The following is a 26,088-nucleotide window of genomic DNA, read 5'->3' as shown; positions in this document are numbered from 1 at the left end:
TCGTCCAGATCGGATGAGAAATGGTGGAGTTATGGCAATTTAATCAAAAATCGGTTTAAAAATAACCGTCAACCTGTGACGCCGCTACAATCAGCGGTGAGCTCTCGAACTACGCTATTTTAGTTCTAGCAGTGGCCGTCGATATCAGCTGAACCGCCACCCGTGCAAATTTAGTACAAGAAATCCCCGGGGACAGGTGGGGGCGCCACTGTGCAATCACTAAAAAACCAGCAACCTTCTGCTGATTTCTGTTCGCCTGGTACCCAGGTCTGAAATTTCTCGTTTTCTGCCATTTGAGCGGTCCCAAGTTGAGGGTTGTTGTTGTCCAAAATATTATTATTGTTGTTGTTGTCAATTGTTGTACAAAAAATACTTGTTGTTGTACAACAACAACTTTCAACTTGCGACCGCTCAAATGGTAGAAAACGAGAATTTCAGATCTGGTATACCAGGCGAACAGAAATCAGCAGCAAGCAATCTCAAGAGAATGCAAAAAAATATGTAGCATACGTATGGGGGCTCAAAAACGGAAATTTAAAATTTCAAAAAGTAACCACCGACATTCTGCTGATGTCTCCGCCAATTATGGACCGATCCGGGCGTGCGACGGCTTCCTGTGATCGGGAGAAAATCTTTGATCTGATGGAGTCCTTATCAAGGACCAAGGACCAAGGATATTTTCTCCAGTCACATAAATCTTGTCTTCTCTGTTATTTGTGGGTCGATCAGGACGTGCCATGGGTCTCTGTGATCGGAAAAATATCGCTGATCCTTGGGTAAGGACTCAAACATTCCCAGCCATACATATGAATTTTCTTGACTATTTGTGGGCAAATATAGGCGTGCGATGGCTTCCTGTGATCGGAACATTATCCCTGATTTAATGAAGTCCCTTTAAAGGATAAAGGATCAAGGATATTTTTGCCCGTCATATTTTTCTCGTTTTCTCCGTAATTTTTGATGTCGATTGGGGCGCGCTAGGGCCTCCTGTGGTTGGAAAAATATCCTTGATCATTGGACAAGGACTCCGACATCCCTGCAAAGACTTTTTGCCCATTTCCCAACAAAAGAAAGTCAGACAGCGGTGTTGTTTTCATTTTTTATTTCATCTTGTATTATTCCTTGCCATTGGGCTTAGCAGTTTTTCTTTTGAAAATTATATATCTTTTATATGGTAGTTTTAAACGTAATATGGTTTCCTTACTCTTTGCTTGATTAGTACAATATAATCGTTATGATGTATGCATGTTTATGTATTATGTTACCTTTAAAATTGTTTATATCCGTCTATTTTGGTAAAACATATCAAACAATTTATATTTTAACAAAATTTGACAAGCCCACAAATTTGTGTAATATACAATACATGTACTCGTACTTTCTGAATTGATTTATATAGTGTATGTATTAATACGATTTCAACTTTCTGCAGGGTTACCATTCTCTAGACATCTATTGCTGCTGCTATCGCTATAGGTTTAATTTATCTCTCATTACATTGTATATCATACTATGCCAATGCCCCGACGAAATTTACTACGATCCTCCTTCTTCTTCTCCTCTGGCTTGTGGGGCAACGTGCCAACGTGTTGTTTTTCCTTTTAACAAATATCTGTATCTCATATCAATATTTAAGTGTACATATATGACTATTGTTGTTTAACATGTGTATTTTTCAGCTAATAATTTAGTGTTGCTTTTATGCATTTGCTTGCTAACGTCTTTTCATATAATGTATGTATGTATGTACTATATGTATGGTTGTGTATAAATACGAGGCCGAATTCAAACAATCTTCAAAACAGCTTATCAGTTATATACATTATCATGTAGTACCTTCTTATGTGCTAGTGCCAATACAATATCATCATCGTCTCTTCGTCTGCGTTATGTTATCGTAAAAAGTATATATGCTACAATACATATCTACATTTATCTTACTATTCCATTTTCCTTTTCCATTTGCCCGGGCTGGGGTATGGTATTATATTACTCGTATTATAATTATAATTATTATCATCTATGCCGTTTCATCATACACTTTAGGTACCATAATTGTTTAGCTTTAAGATCTAGATTATACATAGATGGCTAGCTTGGGGGCGTATCGACTGTGTGGTTGTGGTATTATATACAGGAATGTATTTGGGGGGAACTAAGTAGACGAAGAAGATTGTGGGAATGAGGTTGAAGTTCCGATTAGCTGCTCAGCTGGAAGTATGTATTTCTGTTCTAGCATCCGTTTATAAAACTATAAAATAGCGATCTGCTTTGATCTTCTGCCTGTGGGGGAGATCTCAACTTAAGTTTTAAAAAACTAGCTGCCTTATAAAATATGCACTACGCAAGACTTTTGACTAATTGCACGGGTTTTTGTATTGGTTTAGAGTCATCTGCAATACGCATACAGAACCTAGGTATAAAAACAGATTAACATATATGTAGAAGTACTCGTCTTGTCTCGTATTTGATTGATTGTTGTACGTTTCACACACACAAAATACATGATACATGTCTATTCGGATTTGGGTTCCACTTGGAGTACAGTACGCGCGGCTACGTTCAAAATGGCAACTACTTTTTTGACTCTTATTCTTGGGCTCGAGATTCAATTCGATTCGATTTAGGCGGTAAGATTAATAGCTACCAAGTCCTTAGTTCAAATATGTATCGATATCCAGTGGCCCGTCCGCTCCGCTTTATAAACGTCGGTGCCACAAACAACAAGTTGATTGACTACTTTGATTAGTTCGAGCAAAAACTTGATGCACAATATGTGTGTGGGGTATATAAGATATACATATACGTGTGTTGATACATAAATTACTGATAATTAAACGTGTAACAGTCTTTTTTAGTTCACATTTTCCAATGAAATCAAACTCAGCTAAAGACCGACACCGGAGGCCACGATACAAACGAATCGTAATTGCAAATGCAAACATATCCTGGGATGGAGTGGGGGCGGGATGGTGCGCTTATCAACTAAAACATATCCACGTACAGATATATAATGTAAGTATAAGTAGGTATAGTGTAAGTATGTGTGGGGGCAGTAGCTGGCTATAATACTTTAGAGTTATGATATCCGTGTATATCGTAAATGCGTATTATGCGTAGAGTTCGAAAGAAATATGCAACGAACGAACGAACATAAAGTTGACAAGGTTTTTGCTCCTCCTCCTATACCTCCTATACCTCCTATCCCAACTCGATATGCCCCCGCCAATCTTATCCATTTGCATAGTTGTCGAATGAGCCCAAATACTCCAAAGCAGCGCGATAGCAGAAATGATATTGATCCTGAAAAAACATAAACATAATATACATATTAGCATCGGGTCAAGGGCTTTCCCAAATCTCACTTCTCACCTCGGTTTGCACCATGGCCGGTCGCTGGGAGCGTAGGATGCGCACTGTCTGGAAGACATCCAGCACTCCCTCGTACTGCATTCGCTCCAGCACAATGCTGAGGGTAATGAAGACACCCGTGCGACCCACACCCGCCGAACAGTGAACGGTTATGGGTCCATCCTGGCCGAACTGCTCCTTGGTCTTGTGCACCTGGCCAATGAAGTCGATGAAGCCATCGCCGGACTTGGGCACACCCTGCTCTGGCCAGTCGATGAATTGGAACTGGCGGACAGTGCGCGAGGAGCCATCCCGAGCATCCGTTACCTGAAAAGGATAGTCGTTCAGTAATCATTACTTGGGCGAACTTTGGTGTCTTTTCGTCCATTTACTCACTTTGAATTCACGCAGCTTGTACTGCGGCATATTGTACTCGGCAATGGGATCCACAACATAATACTGATATCTCACGGATCGCTCGTGTGGCCAATACTGGAAGCATTTCTCCTGCAGAAGAGGGAAAGAGGGAGGCATTAGAAAGAGGCTAGATAGGGGATAAGAATCTTTGGCTTACCCTTCCCATTTCCTTGAGCTTCGTCAGCATAACCACAATCGTGGAGTTGTGCTCCCAGAGCATGCGCCAAAAGTCTTCGGCCGTATCCTGGACTGGTCCCTGGGCCGCAATGTAAGCGGAACGATAGCGATAGCCATCGATGAAGCTGGCATTCACATAGTCACTGCCCTCGATGCCATGGATGGGTGTTAGATAGACGCGGCTCGACTCGTACGGGAGAATGTGGACCAGACGATTCTTGTGCTTGTTACTGGGCAAATTGGCGGTAACGAATTTGGACGAATCCATCTTCACGTTGGACAGCTTCTTGAACTCCACTTCCATGCCAGAGATGCTCTCGCCCGGCTCCGTGATCAGCAGCTTCTGCAGATGGGTGTGCAGATTGCGGGCTGGCACCTCCGTAAGACCACAGATGATGGCCTCAATGATCGCATCGTGGATGAAGATGTACTGGTCCTCCGTTTGCACCATGTAGTTTCGCTGGGCCCGCAGACACGTTACGTGGCCGTAGATGTCGATGATCTTTTCGTGTTTCATCCGCTCCAGCATCGAATCGATCACAATGTAGCACCCAGTGCGCCCCACTCCCGCCGAACAGTGGACGATCACGGGCCCGGACTCCGGTGGCGTTAGGGCGCGACAGCGCCGCAGGAACTGCAGGAAGGGAGCGGGATGATCGGGTACTCCATGATCCGGCCAGGCCGTGAACTGCAGCTGCTTGATCTCTCGTCGATCGTTGCTTCCCTGGCGGCACAGCTGGAACGTCCGGATGCTGTAGGTGGCCAACTCCTGGGTCTCCGTGATGGTCACAAAGATCTGTCCGTAGGTCTCAGTGCCGCGCGTCGGCCAGTACTGGTCGCATTTGATGCGAGTGCGCTCCTCCAGCCGCGTCATCATCACAATGGTGGCCGTCTTCAGCTCCCAGCACATGCGCCAGAAGTCAATGAAGGTCTCCTGCAGCGGTCCCTGGGTGGCCACGTAGGCGTTGTGCTTCCGATAGCCATCGCAGTAGTTGGCATTGATGTAGTCCGAGCCGGGAGTGCCCTCCGTCGGAGGCAGCTGCACCCGGGAGTGGTCGTAGGCGGTGACATTGGCATACCGATTCTTCGACTTGTTGTGCTCCAGATTCGAGTTGTCCCACGTGAACTGCTGGCCGGGCTCAATGCTCTCGTACTCCTGCGAGAACTTCTGATTGTCGTTGGACTTCAGGCGCTCGATGTGGTTGGCGAACTCCGAGATCGGGATGGGCGGGTGGGAGATCATGCCGGGCGTTTGGAAGTTCAATCTCCGCATATCCACGGGATCGCTGGGCGTGGGTCCAGCGCCCAGGTCGGCGGCCATCAGAGGTCGCGTCACGGCCGCCTGATCGGGGGTCTTGCACGGCTGCCGGCGACGCTTTACCACACAGAGCACAATCAGGGCTGTGGAGACCAGGAAGGTGGAGACCATAAGTGGGAGCACCACCCACAGGATTTCCGGCTCGTCCTTGTTGCGATTCACCGACACCTCTGGCTCCGAGGGCCAGTTGGGATCGGGTCGATGGGGTCGCTCTCCCGGCGGCGCCTCCCGCATGTCCAGCGACAGGAACTCGGAGAAGGGACTGGACGTATAGAGATGCTTCTGCGGCGTGTCCACCACGGCCCGCACAAAGATCCGATAGCGCTTCTCTCGCTCCAGCTTGCGGTTCGTGAAGTTGTGGTAGTCATCCCCCGATCCCAGATGGAACGTGAAGGGTATCGAGCGCTGCGGGAACTTTGCCGCAATGTACGGGGCATTGGGACGCTCCGGTTTGTTGCGTCCCGGCAGCAGGTCGTCGGTAAGGAACTGATCGGGTATCTTGTGCAGATTGGACTTGTCCTCAGGCACCACTACAAGATAGTAGTGCGAGATGGGGCCGTATTCTTCCGACGCCTGAGGGAGTATCACGAGTATCTCTTCGCCATTTACCACCCCGTAAAAGTCCGGCTTGACCATCGGTTGGGGGGCGGCCATCTGTGTGGTGACGGTGATCTTGGTGGGCGGCCGATACGAGTAGTCCGAGGGAATGGCACTCACATTAACGTTGTAGGTGGTGAAGGGACTCAGTTCGTTGATGGTGTGCGTCTTCACGTAGTGCTTTAGGATGATCTCGCGCTTCTGGACGATCTGTGTCTGGGAGAAGCCCTGCGAATCCACAAACACCTTCATCGCATCGAAGCTAATCTTGTAGTTGACGGGCGTGAGGCGGATGGGCGGCGACCAGCTGAGGGTCATCGAATGGGTACTGACATCGTGGGCGCGCAGATTCAAGGGCACATCCTCGGGCTTGATGCGCACCGTTACCTTCTCGCTGAGGCGGCCCAGGCCGTTCTTGAATCTCGCCGCAATGGCCACCGCGTACTGGGCGAACTTCTCGAGATTCACCAGATCCGCAGACTCCGTCAGGCCAACCGTCTTCGTCTGCCAGTCATCCAGATCCTCGACAGCGGTCATCGTGTAGAAGATCTTGTATCCCAAGAGCTTGCCGCGACTCGGCACTGGCTCCCACCAGATCTCCGCCGTCTGCTCCGATGTGGCCTCGGCTTGCACGGACATGGGAGCCCTGCCCATGTCCCGCTCCGTTTCCACAATCAGTTTGTCGCTGAAGGGACCCGCTCCCTGCTTGGTGTAGGCCCGCACACGGAAGATGTACTCCGTGTTCTCCTCCAGATTCGTGTACACCGCCTTGCGCAGCGTCATGTTCCGCTCGGAGCCCAGGCCGTGGTCGATCTTCTTGTGGAACTGCACGTCGTAGCGGGTGATCAGGCCATTGCGATGCTCCCGCGTGGGTGGATCCCACGTGACGCATACCACATCGGGTGTCTGGAAGCGTATCGTGATGTTCGAGGGCGGTCCGCCGGGAGTGCCTTCAGGGGTCTGGAATATCTTCACCGTCTCCTGGCCAATGCCAATGTGATTGCTGCCCGCCACCCGGAACTCGTACTCCACACCCCGTTCCAGATCGTTGAAGCGCTTTTTCGTCATTTGCGGCCCCGACAGCATCTCCTCCTTTAGCGCCTGATCCTTGACTCCCCAGCGCAACCGATAGCCACGCAGCTCTCCGTACGTCTGCGCCGGACGCTCCCACTCCAGTTCAATGGACACAATGGGATCCCGCTCCATTATCTTCAGACTCACTGTGGGACGGACGGGCACGCCGCCGGGTGTCTTTACCACAATCGCCGCACTCCGATCGCCATCGCCTTTGCGCGTGAGTGCCGCCACTTGGATGGAGTACTTGGTGTCCGGCTGGAGGCCAGTGACATTGAACTCCAGCGTATCGACCACATCGAATTTGAAGGGCTCATTGAGGAAGCCCTTGCCCTAAAAGGAGAAGAGTTAAGTACTGCCTGGGGAATTCCTTCATCGACATACCTCATCTCTCAGTTCCTGGGCATGTATATGATAGCCGCGGATGATGCCATTGCGATCCTTTTCGAGTGGCGGCTTCCAGCTCACATGCACCGATGTGGAGTTCAAAGGCGTGGCCTTCACATCTTGTGGATCCCCGGGCACTGTATACGACGACGAAGAATCAAAAGATTAGCTCGGGGAAGTCATAATTTCGGGTTAGGGATGTGTTCAAGGCAATCAATTAAAGATAGCTTAACTTATGCCCAGACAAAGGCAAAGAGTCTTAAGATTAGCTTACTTAGATCTATCATACAAGGTATATAATGATTTATAAAGAGAAAACTATGCAGAACTAACACTAAGTATTTAGATCCTAGGAGCAATACAAATATTCGAGTATATGTATAGAAGTATCTGCCAGAACGAACTTTAGGTCCAACATCAACGCTCATCACCACATCACAGACAGAGAAAAAACAGAGAGTTGGTGAAATCATAAGGGAACTGGAAACAACCAAAAGTGCTGCTTAGGTGCTATATATTTGGGTGGTATATGGGTGGGGTATATGGTACGGGCGGTGCTCAAAAAATGTGATTAAGAAGTGCAGTGTATACCTTGCTATAGCATATTTATAGTATAGATATAGACCATTACTTATCGGTACGTCAAAAAAATTTACACAAAAAATGGGGGAAATCCACTTTCGATTTCCCAGTTCGATATTCACTTAGCAAAAACAAACATGTAAGCATTCAAAAAGGTTTTTTACTTCGTATTTGTGTATGCAAAAAACATATATTAGGAAAATCAAACAGAAAAACACTCGGTATATATATGTATTTGCTATATGTGTTATATCCATTGCCGGAATCTTTTTTCGGCTCGATTTCATGTTTTTTTTTTTCAAAAAAGTTTTTCGGAAATAGAGAAACATATCAAAAAACAAAAGAGATTTTTGGGATTCCTTTAGTTTTGTAGGTCAACATTTCTGGACCAGTTTCAAAAATATATATATATTGTGGTATATAGATATATAGAGATAGTATATAGTAGATATAGTTTATCAGTTGCTATGGGTTGGGCATTCTTAAACATTATACATAGTCAACCATTAAAAATACTCACTCTTTTTCTCTAAATAGTTTTAAAAATGTTTTGTATTTATTTAATATTAACCACCATCCATTTAAAGGTTGCGTTCAAAAATCAAATTATCGCAATAATTTCGTATTCACATCAAAAAAGTTTCAAAAAGATTTATAGATGTGTGTTTGTTTTTTTCCATTTTGATTTGCATTCAAAAAAAGGTGCACGAAACAGAGGCAAGTGGAGTGCAAGGTGCGAGTGGCCAAGCAAAGTTATTGTTATTGTTTTTTGGTATTTTTTATATGAAAAAAGATATAAAATATTTGTTTTTTAGTTTACAGTATACAGTTTCAAAAAGGTTTTTACTGGTGCAAAAATTACAGATGAATTACAGAAGAATCCACAGAAACGGAAACGGTAAGGTGAACAACTGAAGACTTGGGGGAGGGAAAGAGTGGACAGAACACATGGAAAAACATGACACAAAATCTACATATTTGTTGGCACACCCGGCTTGATACTGTACAGAGTTTGACATTGAACATGGTTCTTTTGAGGAAAAATTAGGTGGTACTCATATGCCCCCCAAAGGGCATTACTTAGGGGGTATCTTACGGCTTATATAAGAAGAGATAACTTACCATAGTTCAATAAGGTTGGTTTATTTGCAATATGTTCTTAAATCAAATTAAAAATAAATACCTATTTTGTATGATAACTTAGTATTCGCTTGTACGCTCAAGTTAAATGAATTTTCGAGGAGTTTTATATATAAAATGGTGGGAATTTTAAGGAGTTCTGCTCGTAGAAACCATCTGTTGAAGATCTAAGGACACTCGTCTATACATTGCCATACAAAGGGGGGAACCGTTCTCCAATAATATTAGAAATTTCTTTTCTTTTTTTAGTCAAATTTATCTTCAATTAAAGCCTATAACAAATCTCGTGTGAGACGACAGTTCCTTGCCCTCAATCATGGCTTTTGGTTTTGGGTTCATTAAAAATGTTAAATAAATGCATAATACATAATAAAAATTATTCAAACTGCAACTGACGGCCACGCGAATGTTAAATTATGCTTCATTAGTGTTCTGGCTGCTCATCTGCTATGAGAGAGATGGGTTCTGGAAGGGGGACAGGGGATGGAGGACGAAGGAACGGGTCACACTGCACAGAGTGCTTCACAGTACTTTTGTCTCCATTCACAGCATGACACTCCCCCATAAAGATACAGACACATCGAGCGCACTCCCGTGCACACACCTACACACACACAAACACTGAAAATGTAAAATAATTAAAATTCTACCGTTGGAAGTGTTCTCTTTATTTTGTATCTCTTTTTTTTTTGTAGATGTATTTTATATTTTATTTTAGTGCTGAATGGAACAAACGAAGCAAGGAGCGCGTGCTAAGCTTCCAATGCTCGAGGTGGTGCTCATTTTTATACACTTTCCAAAGGTGAGTGCCAGGATGTGATGTTTTTGGATGGTTAAAATGGAACAACAACAGATAAAGCGATGTTTTTCTGTTTCTAACAAAAAAACAAGTTCCCCGATCAGAATGAAGCTCTGAACAGTACCATTCTCCCACATGCAGTGTAGATATCGAAACTGCTCAAATTAGATCACTATGTCCATTAGCTGGCATAGGAAAGAGCTTTAGAAAAATCTTTGTAAAGAAAACATTAGAAGAAGTTCGGAAATATAAGTTTCTTAGTACGAGAATAATTCCTAAACGAACTAGGGTGAGCTTTCTGTAAGAGTATCCAAGTCTTCGGTTACCCCAAAAGCTTTTCCTTCTTTTCTTGTTTTGTATTTTTCTTTTTCAACTTTTTTGGTGTCCTATACGTGAGCAGGACATGTGTGTGTGAGGGACTGTGTCTGGGAGCACAAAGGGGAATCTGCTTGCTTTACGAATTTCGCATAGAGAGTCAGAGACAGAGACAGAGCCAGAGCCAGAGCCAGAGCCAGATATACTAGAGGGGTTAAAATACCTGGAGATGGGCGAATGAAAAGCAAGTGCCCAGCTTTAGACAGGTGGAATGCATTTGCATTTTCATTTGCATTTGTGCTGTGGCAGCTAACAAGCGCATCACATCATAACGATATACGCTCCAAACATACGAAACAGACACACGAAAAAATTAGTAGAAAAGGACAAGCAGTAGAGGAATGGTTCGGCTTATGGACTAAAGGATACCCAGCTCAAAAGATTACTATTTTGGGTAGACAGCTTGATCCGATTGTAGGGATTTTCAAAAATGTAATAGCTAATACGTTTATATATCAGTGTGCAAAAAAATGTGGTATATATATATTGTAGATGCCACTGATTTTTGTAGTAATGTCCTACTTCATTATGATCTTCATAATTTATAGAAAGGCATCTTATATATACAGACTAGCTCGAAGGAAAGAACTCTATTGTTGATCCCAATCGAGCATATACCTTGGCTCTGCCTTCTTCCTGCAAAATACCTCTAAACAAACACAGTATACCCTCGTACTGTCTTAAGGTACTGGTCATAGAAAAGAAAACATAAAATACTCTTTCATACTTATGTGCTGACCCTCTAATGCTGTAGCTGATGCTATGCCATGCTGCTGCTTGTGAGCCGCTGGCTATACGTACGAGTACGACTATGATAGAGGTTCTGCAGAGGAAATTGGTTGGTTTTGCTTATGGTTTTTGTGGGGTTTGGTGTTGGGGTTGGGGTTTCGGGTTTTCGGGGCGAGTGAGTTATGTGGCATCTAGCCTTTGGTTGTGCTAAATTGAGTACAATTAAAATAGAAACCCAGTCAGTCGCAGATACACTCAATGCTTAGAGAGATGTGAGGTGCGTTGGTGCTTTCTTTTTGCATTTCTTTGAGCTAGTGCTTTGGTGCTTTAGTTGCTTTTCAATGATTTGTGTTTTTGATTGCCTATTAGTGCATTTTCTTGGTTTTTTCTGTGGGTTTTATTGCTTATTAGTGTTTTTTCTATGATTTTTAGTGCCATTTATTTTCTTTTTGGTGGGGGGTTTTCGTGATATTCTTGCCTGTTTACTGCAATTCTTACGTTTTGGTGCTTAGATCTACTCAGAATATCCCCTACTGAATTTACTTTCATTCACATTCGCATTTTTTAAGTACATACATTCATATGTGGCAGTGCTCGAGCATGAGAATGTGTGCGTACAGAGTGCTTATCAGTGCTTCAATGTGAGCTTAATGCTTAGCTTATTATAACTATAGTAACTGGAGAGGGCGAGAGAGAGTCTCAGTGAGAGGGGGAGAGGGCGAGCGAGAGATAGGATTAAAGTTAGCGAGTGAGACGTACACCTAGGTGCTTAACAATAAGTACATTTAATTTACGGTGCTTAGCCAAAACAAAATGGAGTGGAACCCACTTCCGGTTGGTGTTGAAGTAGTTCTTAAAACACAAAAATTGAGTAGGTACTTTATAAAGAAAATTGTTTTGTTTCGTTCGTTGAACAAGCAGGTTAACAGCTAAACAAGCAGTTTATGGCATAATGGAGGGGTTAAACGTTGTGTGAGTGTGTTGGTGGTGTGCTGCTCAAGGGTTAATGATGATTCAAAAAGTTAAACTTGATTGATGATGGAGTGCATGGGGTGGGGAGAGCGTTGAGTGTTAAGTGAAGAATCAAACATATGAAATAATTGAATTATTTTTAAGAGGGGGGCTTTGTTTCAAATTTTTGTTGGGGAATCTACTCTTTGGGATGATTTTTAGTGGAGATTTTAATAGATTTTTATTAAAACCAAACTGGAAAGAGTATGAAATTTATCGAAGTCTATGGTTTTTATATATTTATATTGAATATTTAAGTGTTCTCTAAATAAAGTTCGATTTTATTAAAAGATTCCAGTTCAAAGTTTTGTATCATTTAAAATTATTATTATTTAGTAAAGAAGACAGCATAGCATTAAGGCTGCTTTGAAACAAGGACATCAAAGTCCCTGAAATATTCAAAGGTATGCTGGTATCAAATACCAATCAAAGTTGGTACCTTTCCTCCAAAATATGCATTTGTGAAAACTTTCTCATGAAAGGTATCTAACAAAGACATTTCTTACTGTTGGAAAATACAACAACGAACAGAAGGGACTGTGGACAATGGAAATATTCTTTGATAAAGCTGCTGCCACTTTCAAACAGACAAACCCTCCAAATTGAAGGGGCTGGACAGGGGATTGCGAGTGCGGAAATTGGAAAAATAAAGCCAAATGCAAATAGTATGGAAATGTGTTAACTGTGCAAACATGCAGGTGATGGCAAATAAAACTTAATAAAATCGGTCAACAACATAAAATATATATATAAAGATTATATATGCGAAGGTAAAAATCGGTTAATTTTGTGCAGAAATCAATTTAAGGATTTGTCGTGGTCGCCACCGCTTGCTGGCTGCTGTGCATCTGTGTATTTGCATAGCAATAAAAACCCAATAAAAAAAACACAAAAATCCATTAAAAAACGTGCTTCATGGACTTTGGGTGGCTTTGGCATTGCTTTCGGGGGAGAAGCAGCAGCAGCAGCATCAGCATCAGCATCAGCAGCAGTTGCATCACGTGGCGACAAAAGTGCAAAAATTGTGTGCCAAAAACCAAATAGATAGGGTGTTCAAAAATGATATAGCACACACACAGTCACACACCCATCGTGCTTTTGTAAACGTTATTAAATATGTACATATGCGGAAAATATTACACTGTGGCTGTGGATGTGGATATGGATGTGGATGGATGGTACGTGTACGTGTTCGAATAAAAAATCATAAATAAATAGAGCGAAAACATTTTGCACTATTTGTAGAGGGCAAATACTCGTATAATGAAATGATGAAAAATTTAAGCGAATTTTTAGCGCCCTCGAGGGTTATAATTATATGATTATACACAGCTCCTGTTTAGGACCAGGTTTACTTTTATAATTGCATAAATTAATGAAATATTGAATGCAAATAGACTAAAATCAAATTTGTGTCGTGTATTTGTTTGTTGAGTGCTGTACGAGTATGTACGAGGTGCTTACAAAAACTAAAATTAATATGCCAAAAATACAAAAAATATTGTAGATTACAATACGAGTTAGTGGCGTTGTTTTTTTGGTTTTGGTTTTGTTTTTTGGTGCTATACAAATTACCACAAACAGTTGATGCATTCCATTATATTCAAAAATAATTATTTATAAAGGTTTTCGAGTGTTATTCAAAGATTTTTGCTTGCAATTTCTTGCATTTCTCGAGACAATTGCCAGTCAAGAATTAAATATAACAAAAATAGTTCGATCTTTGCTTGCATATATAGTACACAATATATATATATATAGGAGTTCTTCTAAAAAGTTTCGTTTGCTTTATAGAGAGAGATATAGTGAGAGAGAGAGAGAGAGTAAGTGCAAAAAAGTAGTCAAAAATTGCGCCAAAAAATATGCAATTTCATTTGTGCCAATGATTATTTAATTTTGTATACGTTTTTCTTTTGGGTTCGTTCAACAAAATCAAGGAAATGGAACGAAAAACGTAAGAAAAGTTCAAGAAATTAAAACAAGAAATGGTTGGTGGAAATGTTAAAGAAATAATTGGTTCTCTAGACATTCAAAAATTCATCATCAATGGAGGATCCCTAGGAATCCAGAAGTAGCAAGAGGAGATTTATGAAGTATGCTATGAACATTTTCTAGGATTCTCTTTGAAACAAAATGCTGCTAATATTAACAGAAAGAAAACAGATGAATCTTTGAGTCTGAATAGATTGAATTTCATTGACGAATCTTCATTAGAAGATTATAAATAATAAAAAGGAATAAACTACAAAGTAAATTTCTTTTAAATAAAACAAAAAATAACTTCTAGCTGATTTCAAAAATTGATCAACAGCTATATGGATTATATGGCTTAAAACACAAGGATAAATTGTAAATTTTGGTAGACAAAAAAATATGTAGTACGAGTGTATATAGATAGATATATCGCTATATATATCGGTTAACGATCTCCATAGTGCTTAGCTGCTCCTGTGGTGGAATGCTCTCGATATCAAAATTCAAAAATTGTACAAAATTCGATTAGTTTTGAGGTTGAATATAATATGGTATGTATGGTATGATCAGGCGAAGGATTAAAACATAAGAATAAGTAAAACTAAACTTAAGAGTGGATAAAACCATAATTTGTAAAATAATCTTAAAGAAATAAATAAATGGATAACGTAAAAGATAAATCGATTTAGGTAAGACTTACGCCATAGGTAAGATTGTCATGGGCATACATACCATCCTCTTGGGTTCGCAAAATGATCGGGTGGGAGCGCGGACCATCGCCGACGGAGGTGCCGGCCAGCACCCAGATCTTGTACTCGGTCCAGCGTTTCAGTTCGTCGAGTACGATGCTGGTCATATTGAGGGTCAGTGTGGTGGCCTCATCGTCTTCGCGGCCCACCTCCACGAAGAACACCTTATAGTATATGATCCGACCGTTCGAACGCTCAACGGGCGGCGGTAGCCAGCTAAGGGCGATCGTCGTCGAGCTGCTGGCTAGGGCGGTGATATTACGGGGCGGTGCACCTGGTACTAATTACATAGATGGGAGGAACGGAACGTATTTTGTGTGTGCATTTTGATTTGGATTTCGTTTGGATTGATGTGGATGTTGATTGTGGGTTGTTGATTGTTGATTGTTGATTTTTGCATAGCCAAAGAACACACACATTTGTTTTGGTTATGAGCATTTAGTTCAGCAATTAGCGGTAGGAAACACAAAATAGTAAATGTCAAAACCGAAAATCGAATCGGGGGGCAACATGAAACGAAAAGGCCATTAAAGCAAATGAATATTATAATCAAAATAAAGAATATGGTTTAGAGATAGGCATATAATATAGATATAAATATCATCAAATCAAAATCAAATATCAAGACATATAGTATATCCAATGGTTTATGCAAATAAATGTTGACTCCTTTTTCCTTTGGTGCATATTTTTTGGTAACGACTTTTTTGAGCTGAAAATTTGTTTCGAGCTGCGAGAAGCTACGAGAGAAGCGGGAACCCATAGTCATGCTTAGCTTATAAAAAAGGATATAAATTGGTTTAAAAAAGGTCTATATATAGGTGCTACACACAACATTCACATACATTATATAGGGGGGTAGAAACATTAATTTGCATAAACCATGTGGGGAGTGGGATTTAGATATATGTATGTACATATCAAAAGTTGCAACATCTAAGAGTACTCGCGCATTCGAAAGTTTTCAAGGATAAAATATTACCACTAATTAAAACGAAAGCACAAAACTTAAGAGTGCTAACAATAAAAAGTTATTAGGAAACTACAATATCAATTCTAGCACATTCCAAACTGAAACTCAAAACTCGAACTAAAACTAAAAATAACTTGAAGAATTGTTTGTGCATTCGCTTAGGATTAGAACCAATTTATGTTTCAATTATGCGGAAGGAAAATGCAAGACGTGCAAATATGAAAACCAAAAGTGATATTTATGCCACACTGCCACAAGGAAATATTCTCCTGCAGCAGACAGACAGACAGACGAGCAGACAGTTGTCTTCGCTCCGTAGCTCTATTAAAATATCATTCAAAATCAATTTTCTAGACACATAGAGAGAGAGGGAGAGGTAGAGAGTTTCAGTGGAGGAATTTCTGGTTTTGGTTTCTGTGGTCTACTATCCAGTCCATCTGGAGAGTGCAGAGTGCGAAGTGCGGAGTGCAGGAGTGAGTGCAATGTGCATTAGGAATTTTGCCACTTAAATAGTGGTCTAAAGTTGGAAAATTGTTTTGGCATAATTTACATGATTTAACACTCAAAGGCAGCTATGATAAATGGGGCCATAATCGAGCCATGCTAAATAACACACACAAATCCGAATATGCATTCCATAATTGTTTGGTTTTCCATTCCATTCGGTTCAGTTCAGGTTTTTTTTTTTTTTTTTTCTATCTGGCATTACGTTTTCATGCAATTTGCTTTGGATTTGCAAATGAAAAGGTGTTTGGTGATTTGTTATAACGTTGTGGTTGTTGTTTATGGGGCAAATCTGTTGTCGGTTTTCTATCCTGTGGTGTCATGTGGTGTGGCTGGTGTTATGTTGGTGTGATGTTGGCTCTTGTTAAATGCGTTTTTGGTTTTCAAATTGGATAAGTCGAACAGATCGCAGAGCAGTGGGGGATGTAAGACATTTTATAGACCAACAGAATTAATTAATTAATCTTTGGTATGAAGTAGAAAATGAGGAAAATATAAACTTGAACTTTTTCCATTGGCATTTAATTTAAAATTTGATCCATGGATTTAATGAGAATTATTGTGGATTCTGACATTTCTAATGAGCTAAAGACTTCATAAATTAACAATTTGGAGTTTCTTCAATGGAATTTGACACATCGGAGTCCTATAGGGTACTTTAAGGGTACAATAGTACTTTATAGAGTTTTATGGGTTATTTCTGACTTTTATAAAGAAACGTCATATATACATACATATATATATCGATATACGTTTAATATACATCGCTATATGTTTTATTTGTATTTCGGACTGATCTTTAAGTGGAATATTTTATTTAAAAGAAGTTACAGCTCTCTTAAATATTCATACACGATGTTCAATAAAAATATATGATTAAATGAAGTCGCTTATGAAGTTCTCCTCGTTTTCTTTATTTTTATAATTCCTCATTCTCTATATAAATCTCCCAAACACTCGGCAATCTGTCAAGGCCTCCCTCTAGAGATCACCTAATTTTTCTTTGTGGTTGTGTAATGCTATATGTAGTATCTTATTCTATATGTATTTATGGGTATATCTAATTATGTATAGTATATATAATCTGTGTAGGGTCTTTACAGTCTATTTATGTATTGCATATAGTATTCCATGTTGTGTGGTGTGTGTATAAGTTGAGCTAGAATACTAATACACAACTAAGCCTTAAATCTAACTTGCAATGGAACCAGAACAATCACAAATCCTACAATATATATGATTATATTTATACGATTATGCAGTAAATATATATGTATAAGTGGGCAAGTGCATAACTCACTTCACACTCGACACGATTCAATCATATTCACAATCATTCATACAGAGTTTACCTTTTTCCACGTAAGCAGAAGAATACTCAGAAATATATTCGGATTCACGCACTCAAACAGACACTTTATAGAGGGGGTGGGGATTTTTGTGGGATATTTGTGTTACTGAACTACATTTAGTATATAAGGCGTATGTTTTTGTATATAGTATATATCATATAGGTATAGGTATATCGTATATGTAGTATTTATGAAAATATGTTTTGCGAAAATCAAACATCAGTTTTCGTGTTGTACTTAAACTTATAGAAAAAATTGTACGACTACGACGGTTTGCTTTTGGCGACACCTAACTTATGGAAATACAATATGGGGAATCCGAGATCGGTTGAATATGAACTTACCATATTGCTTGGTGCGTACTGGTATGGGCGGTGTGGTGGCCCCTTCGCCCCGTTGGGATCGTGCTGCCAGCCAGATATAGTAGAGGGTATCAGGGTACAGACCATCCAGCGTATACGATTCGGAGTTCGAAATGCGCCTACAAGTATCGGATCGATTTAGTGTCTCAGATTACGAATAGGATGTATTCAAATACTCACTTGTGATGTGCCTGATTGGCATATGTGTCATTCCAGTAGAGCTCGTAGTGTACAATGTTCTCGCTGGAATGCGTAGGCTTCGACCATTGCAGTGTGACTGCGGTCTCGCCGATATCGGTGGCCCGGAAATTGCTCGGTTGCGATGGCACACCTTTTGTAGGCGGACACACGCAGCATCATCGGACATTTGGGTTTTTCAGGATTTTGGTGGTAATAATGAAACGGAAATTACGGAAATTAAATAAAATACAAACAAATCAATGTGCGGCCATGTGATATTTGTATGCTGATGATGCTGATTCCCCACACAGATTGATCGAATGACAGGCCACAGCGCTGGCTGGTGCTGCTGCAGCATTTTGTTTGGTTTTTGCATTGGCAATTGATTGAGAGATGTGTCCCCCAGTCCCACAGTCCCCTTCACCAACTAAATGATTGACAATTTCCAAAATTATTTATACACATGCACATATGCAGGAGATGCGGGGGGGGCCTATCTTTGATGAATCAATTTAAGGCTTTGAAAACATTGCATGTACATTTGTACATTGTAAATGGTTTATTATTTGCTTAGATTCCTCGGAGAGATGTCTGACCCAAATGGCAACAGACACTTGGCCCCACCAGAAAACAGTACAAAGTTGGGAAAACCTCTCGAGTTGTTTAGTTATTGCCAAAGTTAAGAAGGCCACAGACACCAGACAGGACATCCAATGACTTTAAGTCACTACTACGAATGACCACGCCCCGGATTAAGCCTATACTTACGTACAGATTTATGCTCCCCCCAACCCCAGAAATGGCCAGAAAGCAGACAAAATGCAATTGCCTTCGAGTTAATGAATATTCCCGTAGATATAATCGAATGTGTGCCCGAGGAGAGAGCGAGAGCGATAGAGAGTTAAATATTTCATTGAATGGACACACGTTTGTGCTTGACATTTTGCATTATAATTAAATAATTGGTGTGATCTATGTGGGGGGGTTTTGTGGGGTGGGGCTCGATTGAGTTGGAGCAATTAAATTGCGAAATGTGTGTGTGTGTCGGACGGTTTGTCTGTCTGTCGTTCCCTTCAAAATGCATTGGCCTCCCATCATCAATGCTCCATCGTATGCTCGTGCGTAACGCATGTGCTATGTCATGTGCCTAATTGAAGCTGATTGCCCAATCAATTTGGCTTAACTTGGACTCTTCTCTTACCTTGCTGGGCCTTCACCTGTACGGGTGTGGACATGGGACCGGCTCCCATTGAGGTATAGGCCTGCACACGAACCGTATAGATGGCATGGGGTGTCAGCTCCGATACTGTTGTCAGCTCGCTATTGTCGACCATTTGTGAGTTCCATGAGGCTTCCGGTTGGTTCGAATTCGTTGTGTAGTACACCTTATAGCCCTGTTAAAAGAGGGTCAGAGAGATTGGGCTTAGAGAGAGCGTTGTGTAAAATGTAAATTCATTTGCAGAAACTCAAATTCAAATTCAAATCCAAATCCGAAATTCACCTTTCATTAACTGATAAACCAGAAAATGATATATGACCGAGTGGTCATAGATTTGTGAACTTTATAATAGCTCCTGCCTGCATCCTGCAACCAGCAGGAGCAGCAGCAGCAGAAGGACCAGGCAGAGACCACAACAATTGCCGTCGTCTCGTCTGTGTGGAAAGGAGGTTCGGATTTGCATTCAAGGATTGCCGAGGGAGGGAGGCACGGGGAGTCTGTGGAAGGGATTGCTTCGGTCTGTGCGGTGGAAAGGTGATTCGGATTTGTGGGCTGGAAAGGTGCTTCGGATTTGCATTCAAAGGGGGGGTCCGGGCCCCCACAGAACATGGCCAACGGCATTTTGCCAATTTCCCTTTGGCTAGCCCTCTCCATCCGTCCCATCAGACGACTCTGACGTGACAAAGTGCGTCGCTTGGCCCCAGGACCCTGCAGCCACAGGACACAGAACACAGGATCCTGGATTCAGGCCCCCCATTCGCAGTCGTAGTCGCAGTCTGGTGGATCTTACGTTTAATATGCGCACTTGATGCCCGGTACTTACGGTCACTTGTCCATTGGGCGTCTCCGGGGGTTCCCAGGTAATAACCATCGTGGACGAGCTTAGCGTCCGCACTTGAACGTTACGTGGTGCACTTTCCATTTCTGAAAATGCACAAAGAATATATGGTAGAATATTAGCATGGCAATGGTAAAAGAATGGGCCCGGAAAAACCACTTTAGACATCCGACTTTGGTAAGCGAAAATGTTTGAGGGAAATTTATTTCGAGTCTAATGAAAAACTATTTAGAACAGAGGAGAGGATGGTACTGCAGGGAAAACAGGTGATAAATCACCCAGAGACTGCTTTTAAGTCAGGATATTAAAAAGGTTAAGGACCTCATGGCTTTCAAGTAATTTCTATGACTATTTTAATTGATTATTTCTGTGGTTTAAGTTCTTTAGCTCTTCAAAAATCCTTTCTTACACGCATATTATATTTGGTTAATTTGTCTTTGTGTGAATGAACTTTTTCAAAGCACTTTATACTATTAAATGTTAATTTTAAAACCCATTTCTCTTGTATAATTCTAAACATTTCCTTAAAATCCTTTTCGCCTAGTCTTTAATCTTCCTCCGCAATCAAAACCAAGTATTAAGCCATAATTTCATCCCAATATCCGATATTAAATATGTTTTAAATATGGTTTTATGCTGACCATAATTTCGCTTAGCTGCAAATTCATAAATATGCAATTTTGTTAAATGATTTTAAGCGTTTTCTGGGGAAAATCGAACACACATAAATACCCAGGCCGCACGTAGACCATTATCAAACACACAGAAACTAGGAGAAAATAAGTGGGACAGAAGCGGACACGTGTACGGACGGCTAGGGGTTAGCATTAGGGCTGAGGGCTGGGTCGGGGGCTGGGGAAATCCACACACAAATGTTTTGCAGTGCAAACAATCCCCATCCATCACAATTTGTTTTTCCACGTTGGGGCGGGGGCGTCCATTTCGTATTTCATATTGCATTTTGAGATTGGAAGAAACGTCAGAATTCTGCGGGTGCGAAATATACTTTTTGGGCCCCACGAAAATTTTGGAAATTGTTATGCCGCGTCGAAGCCTGGCGGCCATTATAGTGCGAATTTTGCATTTATAAACTGATTTTTGTTGTCTCCCACACACACGCACACGCACAACAATGATTTATCCACCCCCATTCCACCAGTAGCTCCTAGCATCCTTCCCCTTGAAGCTCTGCTATAATTTTGTGCAATGCATTTGCACGGGCATCAAATTTGCCGGACAACTGCATTCACAGCCGGAATCCTTGTCGGAGCCGCAATTAGAAGCCTCGGCCGCATTGCCAGAAGCTGCCTGCTGCTTCTGCTTCCCCCCTTCTCCGATTCTGCGAGTCTGCCATTCTGCCACACATGAATGCTAATTAGTGGAACGTATCTATCACTCCATTCAACATTCTACTGGCCGATCGGCATGTACACTGGAGATAAATGAGAATAGATTAGAATAATATGGTATGAAAAAAGGTATATTCCCTTGAAATTATTTCGAAGGAGAGGGAATCTTATAGAATAAATCATGATTCCAACAAATAAAATATCCAATTGTGATAATTGATATCTAAGTAGATGTTGGTAGATGGTATATGTTTAAGTATATATTTAGTCCCAGTACTATTTGTTTATGGATATATCAAATATAAGAACTGAATCTTCTTAAAACAAGCAGCTGGAGGAAGTACGTATATAATGGATTAATAATCCTCCACAGAAATAGGCTTTTATATAATTTTTTAGAGCTCAATATTCGGACTTAATTTATATCCTACATATATCCAGCCGGTATATGGATATAATGTATATAATGGATTAATAATCCTCCACAGAAATATGCTTTTATGTAATTTGTAGAGCTCAAAGTTCAGACTTTCATTTAATTTATATTCTATATCCAGCGGGTAGCCGGTATACATTATGGATTCTATACTCGTCGTATCTGGAAACGTCTCAATAATGATCAGTAAAGGAATAGATTTCAGTTTCCTGCTAAAAATCCCTTCATTCGTGATTGTACATCTCTTTTTCAGTTGGCATTTTCAATCAAATTTATAGATCTGCCTTTTTATGATTAAAAACTGCATTCTGGAACATGACTTTCAGTGCAGTGCATGTGCATCCGTGTGTCGATATATATATGTATTTTTATAGGAGTATATGCGTTTCCCTCAATTGGTTAATAGGCAATCAATAAATTCCAATTTCTCACAATTTCTGCTGCAATATCTACAAGCGCTGCAGCAGTTTTATCCACAATTTATATCGCAGTCATCTCATCTGTTACACAAGTGCTACTACCCCAGGATGAGCCTGTGCCGGTGCCGCTGCCGCTGCCCCTGCCTCCTGGCTGCGTCAGTGGGGTGTTCGTGTGTGTGTGTCCATTGCCTGGTTATAGCCAAGATTTGCATGCAGCTCGGATACACAAACGTATCCGTAGGATACCCACACATTGAGGCTAAAAATGTGTGCTTGCTTGGGCTTCCTCTTAGCCCACGAATGTGGATAAGTGGTAGTGGTAGGGGAAGGAGAGTGGAGAGAGAGCATCACGTAAGCTGCATTTAAGGGCATATACATTACATACGGATACGCTCCATTAATATGTATCCCTTGCATGCCTGCGCACACGCCTACTCCTTATAGAAGTACATGGCACTAAATTCTTGCCTCCCCCCAGCAGCAGCGAACGGCGCCCAGCATCCACCCACACTCCTCTACTGAGAATCATAGATGCTATGCGAGTCTGGAGGAGCATGTGCAGCCCATATAACCGATTACATGACGAAAGGATCTGTTAAAGGCTTGCCCTGGGCCGTCCTGCCTTAACCTGCCCCTCCTTCCGACACTTTAAAGGTAAATTTTGATTACGGCGCTCAAGTGCTGCTCTGCAGCTGTCTTGAAATACGAATATTTGTCCTTCCATCCATCCATGCGGAGGAGATGGGCATGGGCATGGGGATGTCCTTACGACGAGTCGAGTGGAGCAGTGTAAGGTGATGCCCTGGATAATTGTTAGGTTTCCAAAGTGCAGGTCTCTCCCCCTCCCTCCCTCTCTCTGTCATATCTCCATATTCCGGTGCTGAACAAATATTGTGATTCGGGGCAAGACTTTTGTCTTTTATATTTGATTATTTCGCATGGTAATAGCTTTAGAATAACGAAGCTAAAAGGTAGTCCTTGAACTTAGCAAAAGGAATGGTGAAACCTTTGCAAAGAAATTGCTTATATGTCTATAAATATTTGCTACATTTTGGTATCTTATTTTGTATGTAAATCTAATAAAGAATACTACAATTGGATTGCACCTCAATTCGTTGGAGATTTTTCAAGTGCATTTCAATTGAAATATAATAGAAATAGCTTTTTGCGAAGGGATTCCAGGCAGTAGCGCAGAACGCCGCACTTCCAAGGGATTCCAGACAGAGATGCTAAACGCCCCACTGCCAAGCGACTGAGTGGCATTGCCGCATGACGCGTGAGGCGTTTGATCGTATGTTTGCTATATTTAACATGAGAGTAGGCTTTCTACATAGTTTTATAAGAGGAAATACTTCTCTGTAGTGGTTTCCTAGATATAATTTATAGAAAACATTCGTGTATTACTTTTGGAGAGGTTTCGAGACCTAGAAGATAAGTATTTGTTACTTCATTCCGAGTCTGAGGCTCATTGCCTGGTTCATTTGTCTCACGAGGCCAAAGTTATAACTTTTTTTCTAGGAAAATAAGGAAGCTTCCTCTTCAGTAAAATATCTGCAGTGCCACATCTATGAAAAGTAGTTTTTACCTATTTCTGTGAGGCTGTTATATACCTACGAGTACTACGAGGTTCGTTTATAGTGTAAATTGTAAAGTACAAAATAGTACATAAAATCCTTCAAATGATTCTAAATTGCATCAATCATTAAAATCCTCAACTGATGTCCTACTAATCCATTACTTGATTAATTACTCGAATATTCTGTTACCAAAAAGTAGTAAAATGTTTTTCAAACAACACTTTAAAGCCAATCTTCATCCTTCTGCCACTTCGGAAGGAGTCCTCTGAGTCCCAGGTGCTTCGCTCGCAACCTCAGCTGCTGGCCCTTACAATACTTCTCCATTCAGTTAATGTACTTTGCCACTTTGGTAGTGTACGGTTACAGGGCCATAAACAAAGCTGCAGGATTATCCAGCACCCCAAGTGGGCCTTGGCTCTTGGCTCAGCTGCTACCTAAACCAAATGACACGTGTTAAGCATTGCTTCTGACCTGCGGATGATGATACTCCTCCGAATCGCACTGTCTGCCTGTAGCCTCCTCTATCCTGTGGCCCTGTGCCTTTGCCCATAAACGTTGCTATCGAAATAATATTTCGAAACGATATTGGGCAAGCGATAAGCATAATTGCAGCAATAAAAGTTTTCAACTTTTATACGACATGCTGCTGCTGGTGCTACTGCTGCTGCATGAAAAAAACTCGTCCGTGCAGGGCGTATCAGGCGGAAAGGCATGTCAGACAAGCGTACGCTTACGCGCAATTGGCAGGGCTACGAGCTGAACGTTGCATGCCCGGAAGAGGGGCACGCATACAGGAGTACATGCCCCCAACCACCATGCACCATGTTACCCCACACAAAGACTCCAAAGCGCATTCAAACGAACGCATAACAATGCAAACTTTATGCGTTGTTTGCGGGGCAGACGCAAAGCGGAACACACAAGAAAGAAGGAATAGTTTTGTGGTAGAGAATGAATGGATACCCTGGAAAATACATGCTTTCTATGAAAGATCATACGATTTGTATTAAACATGAAATTGCTAAGTTGTAGTGGACTTTGCTTTGGATTATCTTCAGAATCATAGAAATATTTCATACAAAAGATCAGTACTTCGAACATTCCCTGCTTTGGGAGCTATTTGGTTGATATATGGAAGCGAATTCAGTTGTTTTAGGCAGCGCTTATATCTTCTAAGACATGTTTCATGTATGATGGATTTATTTACAGGAATAGAACATGTTTTTCTATCAAAAATTAGCCCTTCGGACGATGGTATCTGTAAGAACAATACGATTTAGTGATTTAAGATATATGAAATTGGTGTAGAAGGATGTATAAGTAAATTAAGGAGAGTCTGATTCAATTCTTTCCGCACAAAGACTTGTTTTTTTGCCTGACAACGATGGAAGCTACTTCTATGATAATGTAGCTCGATCTTTAATGCTTATATTTATACACTTTCTGTAAAAAAAGAACAGAACTTTGGCGTAGAAAGAGGTAGAATATTGACTAGCTGAAACCCGAGGCAAATTTCAATCAGGAACAAATAAGTATATTCCTTATAGTTTCGAAAATGTGGTCTCTCCCTCATCTAATGTCCAAGATCTGCTAAAAATCATTGTATTAATTTCTAGGGCATGGAAAAGTGCGACTGGCAGCTGCCTTCCAAGGGTATGAAAAAAGTGTAGAAAAGACAGCGACTGGCAGCTGCCTGTCGACCGAAGGAAGAAGGGAGGTTCATCCTCCCCTCCCCTTCCTGGCACACCGCCACGTCACATACATCAGAGAACATCAGAGACGAGACTTTACCCGCAGCTGCGTATGCAACGATTTCCAGAGCATTGCATTTACCTTTGATTCTATCTAGCTACTTGTTATTCCGCTTTCTTCCTTTTTTACTTTCTTTTTATGCCCTTTTCTTCCTTTACTTTCGCCCCCCGTTCCCAGCCCTTTTTCCAACCATTTCTGGTCGGGGGTTGAGGATTTTCCGCTGCTCAACAATTGTTATTGAAATTGTTTTGGCCATTTTTTGGCCAGCCATAAAATTTTGTTTGCCAAGCGGATGGATACTTACTTGTGCCACCAAAAGAGAAATCGCCTAAGGGTGGAGAGGAAAGCGCAAATAAAAGAGAGGGAAAAAGAGAGAGAACATATTCGAAAAGGGTTTAGTACCGTTCCGCACAAAGAAAATAAAAATTGCATCTACAGAAAGTCTAG

The 26,088-nt window shown here is 41.4% G+C and overlaps 1 protein-coding gene across 8 annotated transcripts in view; it reads right to left on the bottom strand.

Moving 5' to 3' along the window:
• Window positions 1-1,085: 1,085 nt before the first annotated feature.
• Window positions 1,086-26,088, bottom strand: part of LOC108162108 (tyrosine-protein phosphatase Lar) — a 160,694-nt gene continuing 135,691 nt past the window's right edge. For 3 of the 8 annotated variants that reach the window (XM_033393463.1, XM_033393462.1, XM_017296678.2), the window contains 11 exons: window positions 25,946-25,969; window positions 20,094-20,194; window positions 19,253-19,445; window positions 18,052-18,202; window positions 17,854-17,990; window positions 14,664-14,960; window positions 7,319-7,458; window positions 3,926-7,267; window positions 3,748-3,858; window positions 3,373-3,678; window positions 1,086-3,303 (listed from right to left, as the gene is read on the bottom strand). In XM_033393463.1, the coding sequence (XP_033249354.1) occupies window positions 3,232-3,303; window positions 3,373-3,678; window positions 3,748-3,858; window positions 3,926-7,267; window positions 7,319-7,458; window positions 14,664-14,960; window positions 17,854-17,990; window positions 18,052-18,202; window positions 19,253-19,445; window positions 20,094-20,194; window positions 25,946-25,969 (4,874 nt within the window). In that variant the 3' untranslated portion in view covers window positions 1,086-3,231. The remainder of the gene's footprint in view (window positions 3,304-3,372; window positions 3,679-3,747; window positions 3,859-3,925; window positions 7,268-7,318; window positions 7,459-14,663; window positions 14,961-17,853; window positions 17,991-18,051; window positions 18,203-19,252; window positions 19,446-20,093; window positions 20,195-25,945; window positions 25,970-26,088) is intronic. The other 5 variants (XM_033393464.1, XM_017296679.2, XM_033393465.1 and 2 more) reach the window with 3 other exon arrangements.

The sequence above is a fragment of the Drosophila miranda genome, chromosome 4 (genome assembly GCF_003369915.1).
Source record: "Drosophila miranda strain MSH22 chromosome 4, D.miranda_PacBio2.1, whole genome shotgun sequence".
Taxonomy (NCBI): Eukaryota; Metazoa; Arthropoda; class Insecta; order Diptera; family Drosophilidae; genus Drosophila; species Drosophila miranda.
The sequence above is the reverse complement of the archived record's forward strand: the minus strand, read 5'-3'. Positions and strand labels throughout refer to the sequence as shown.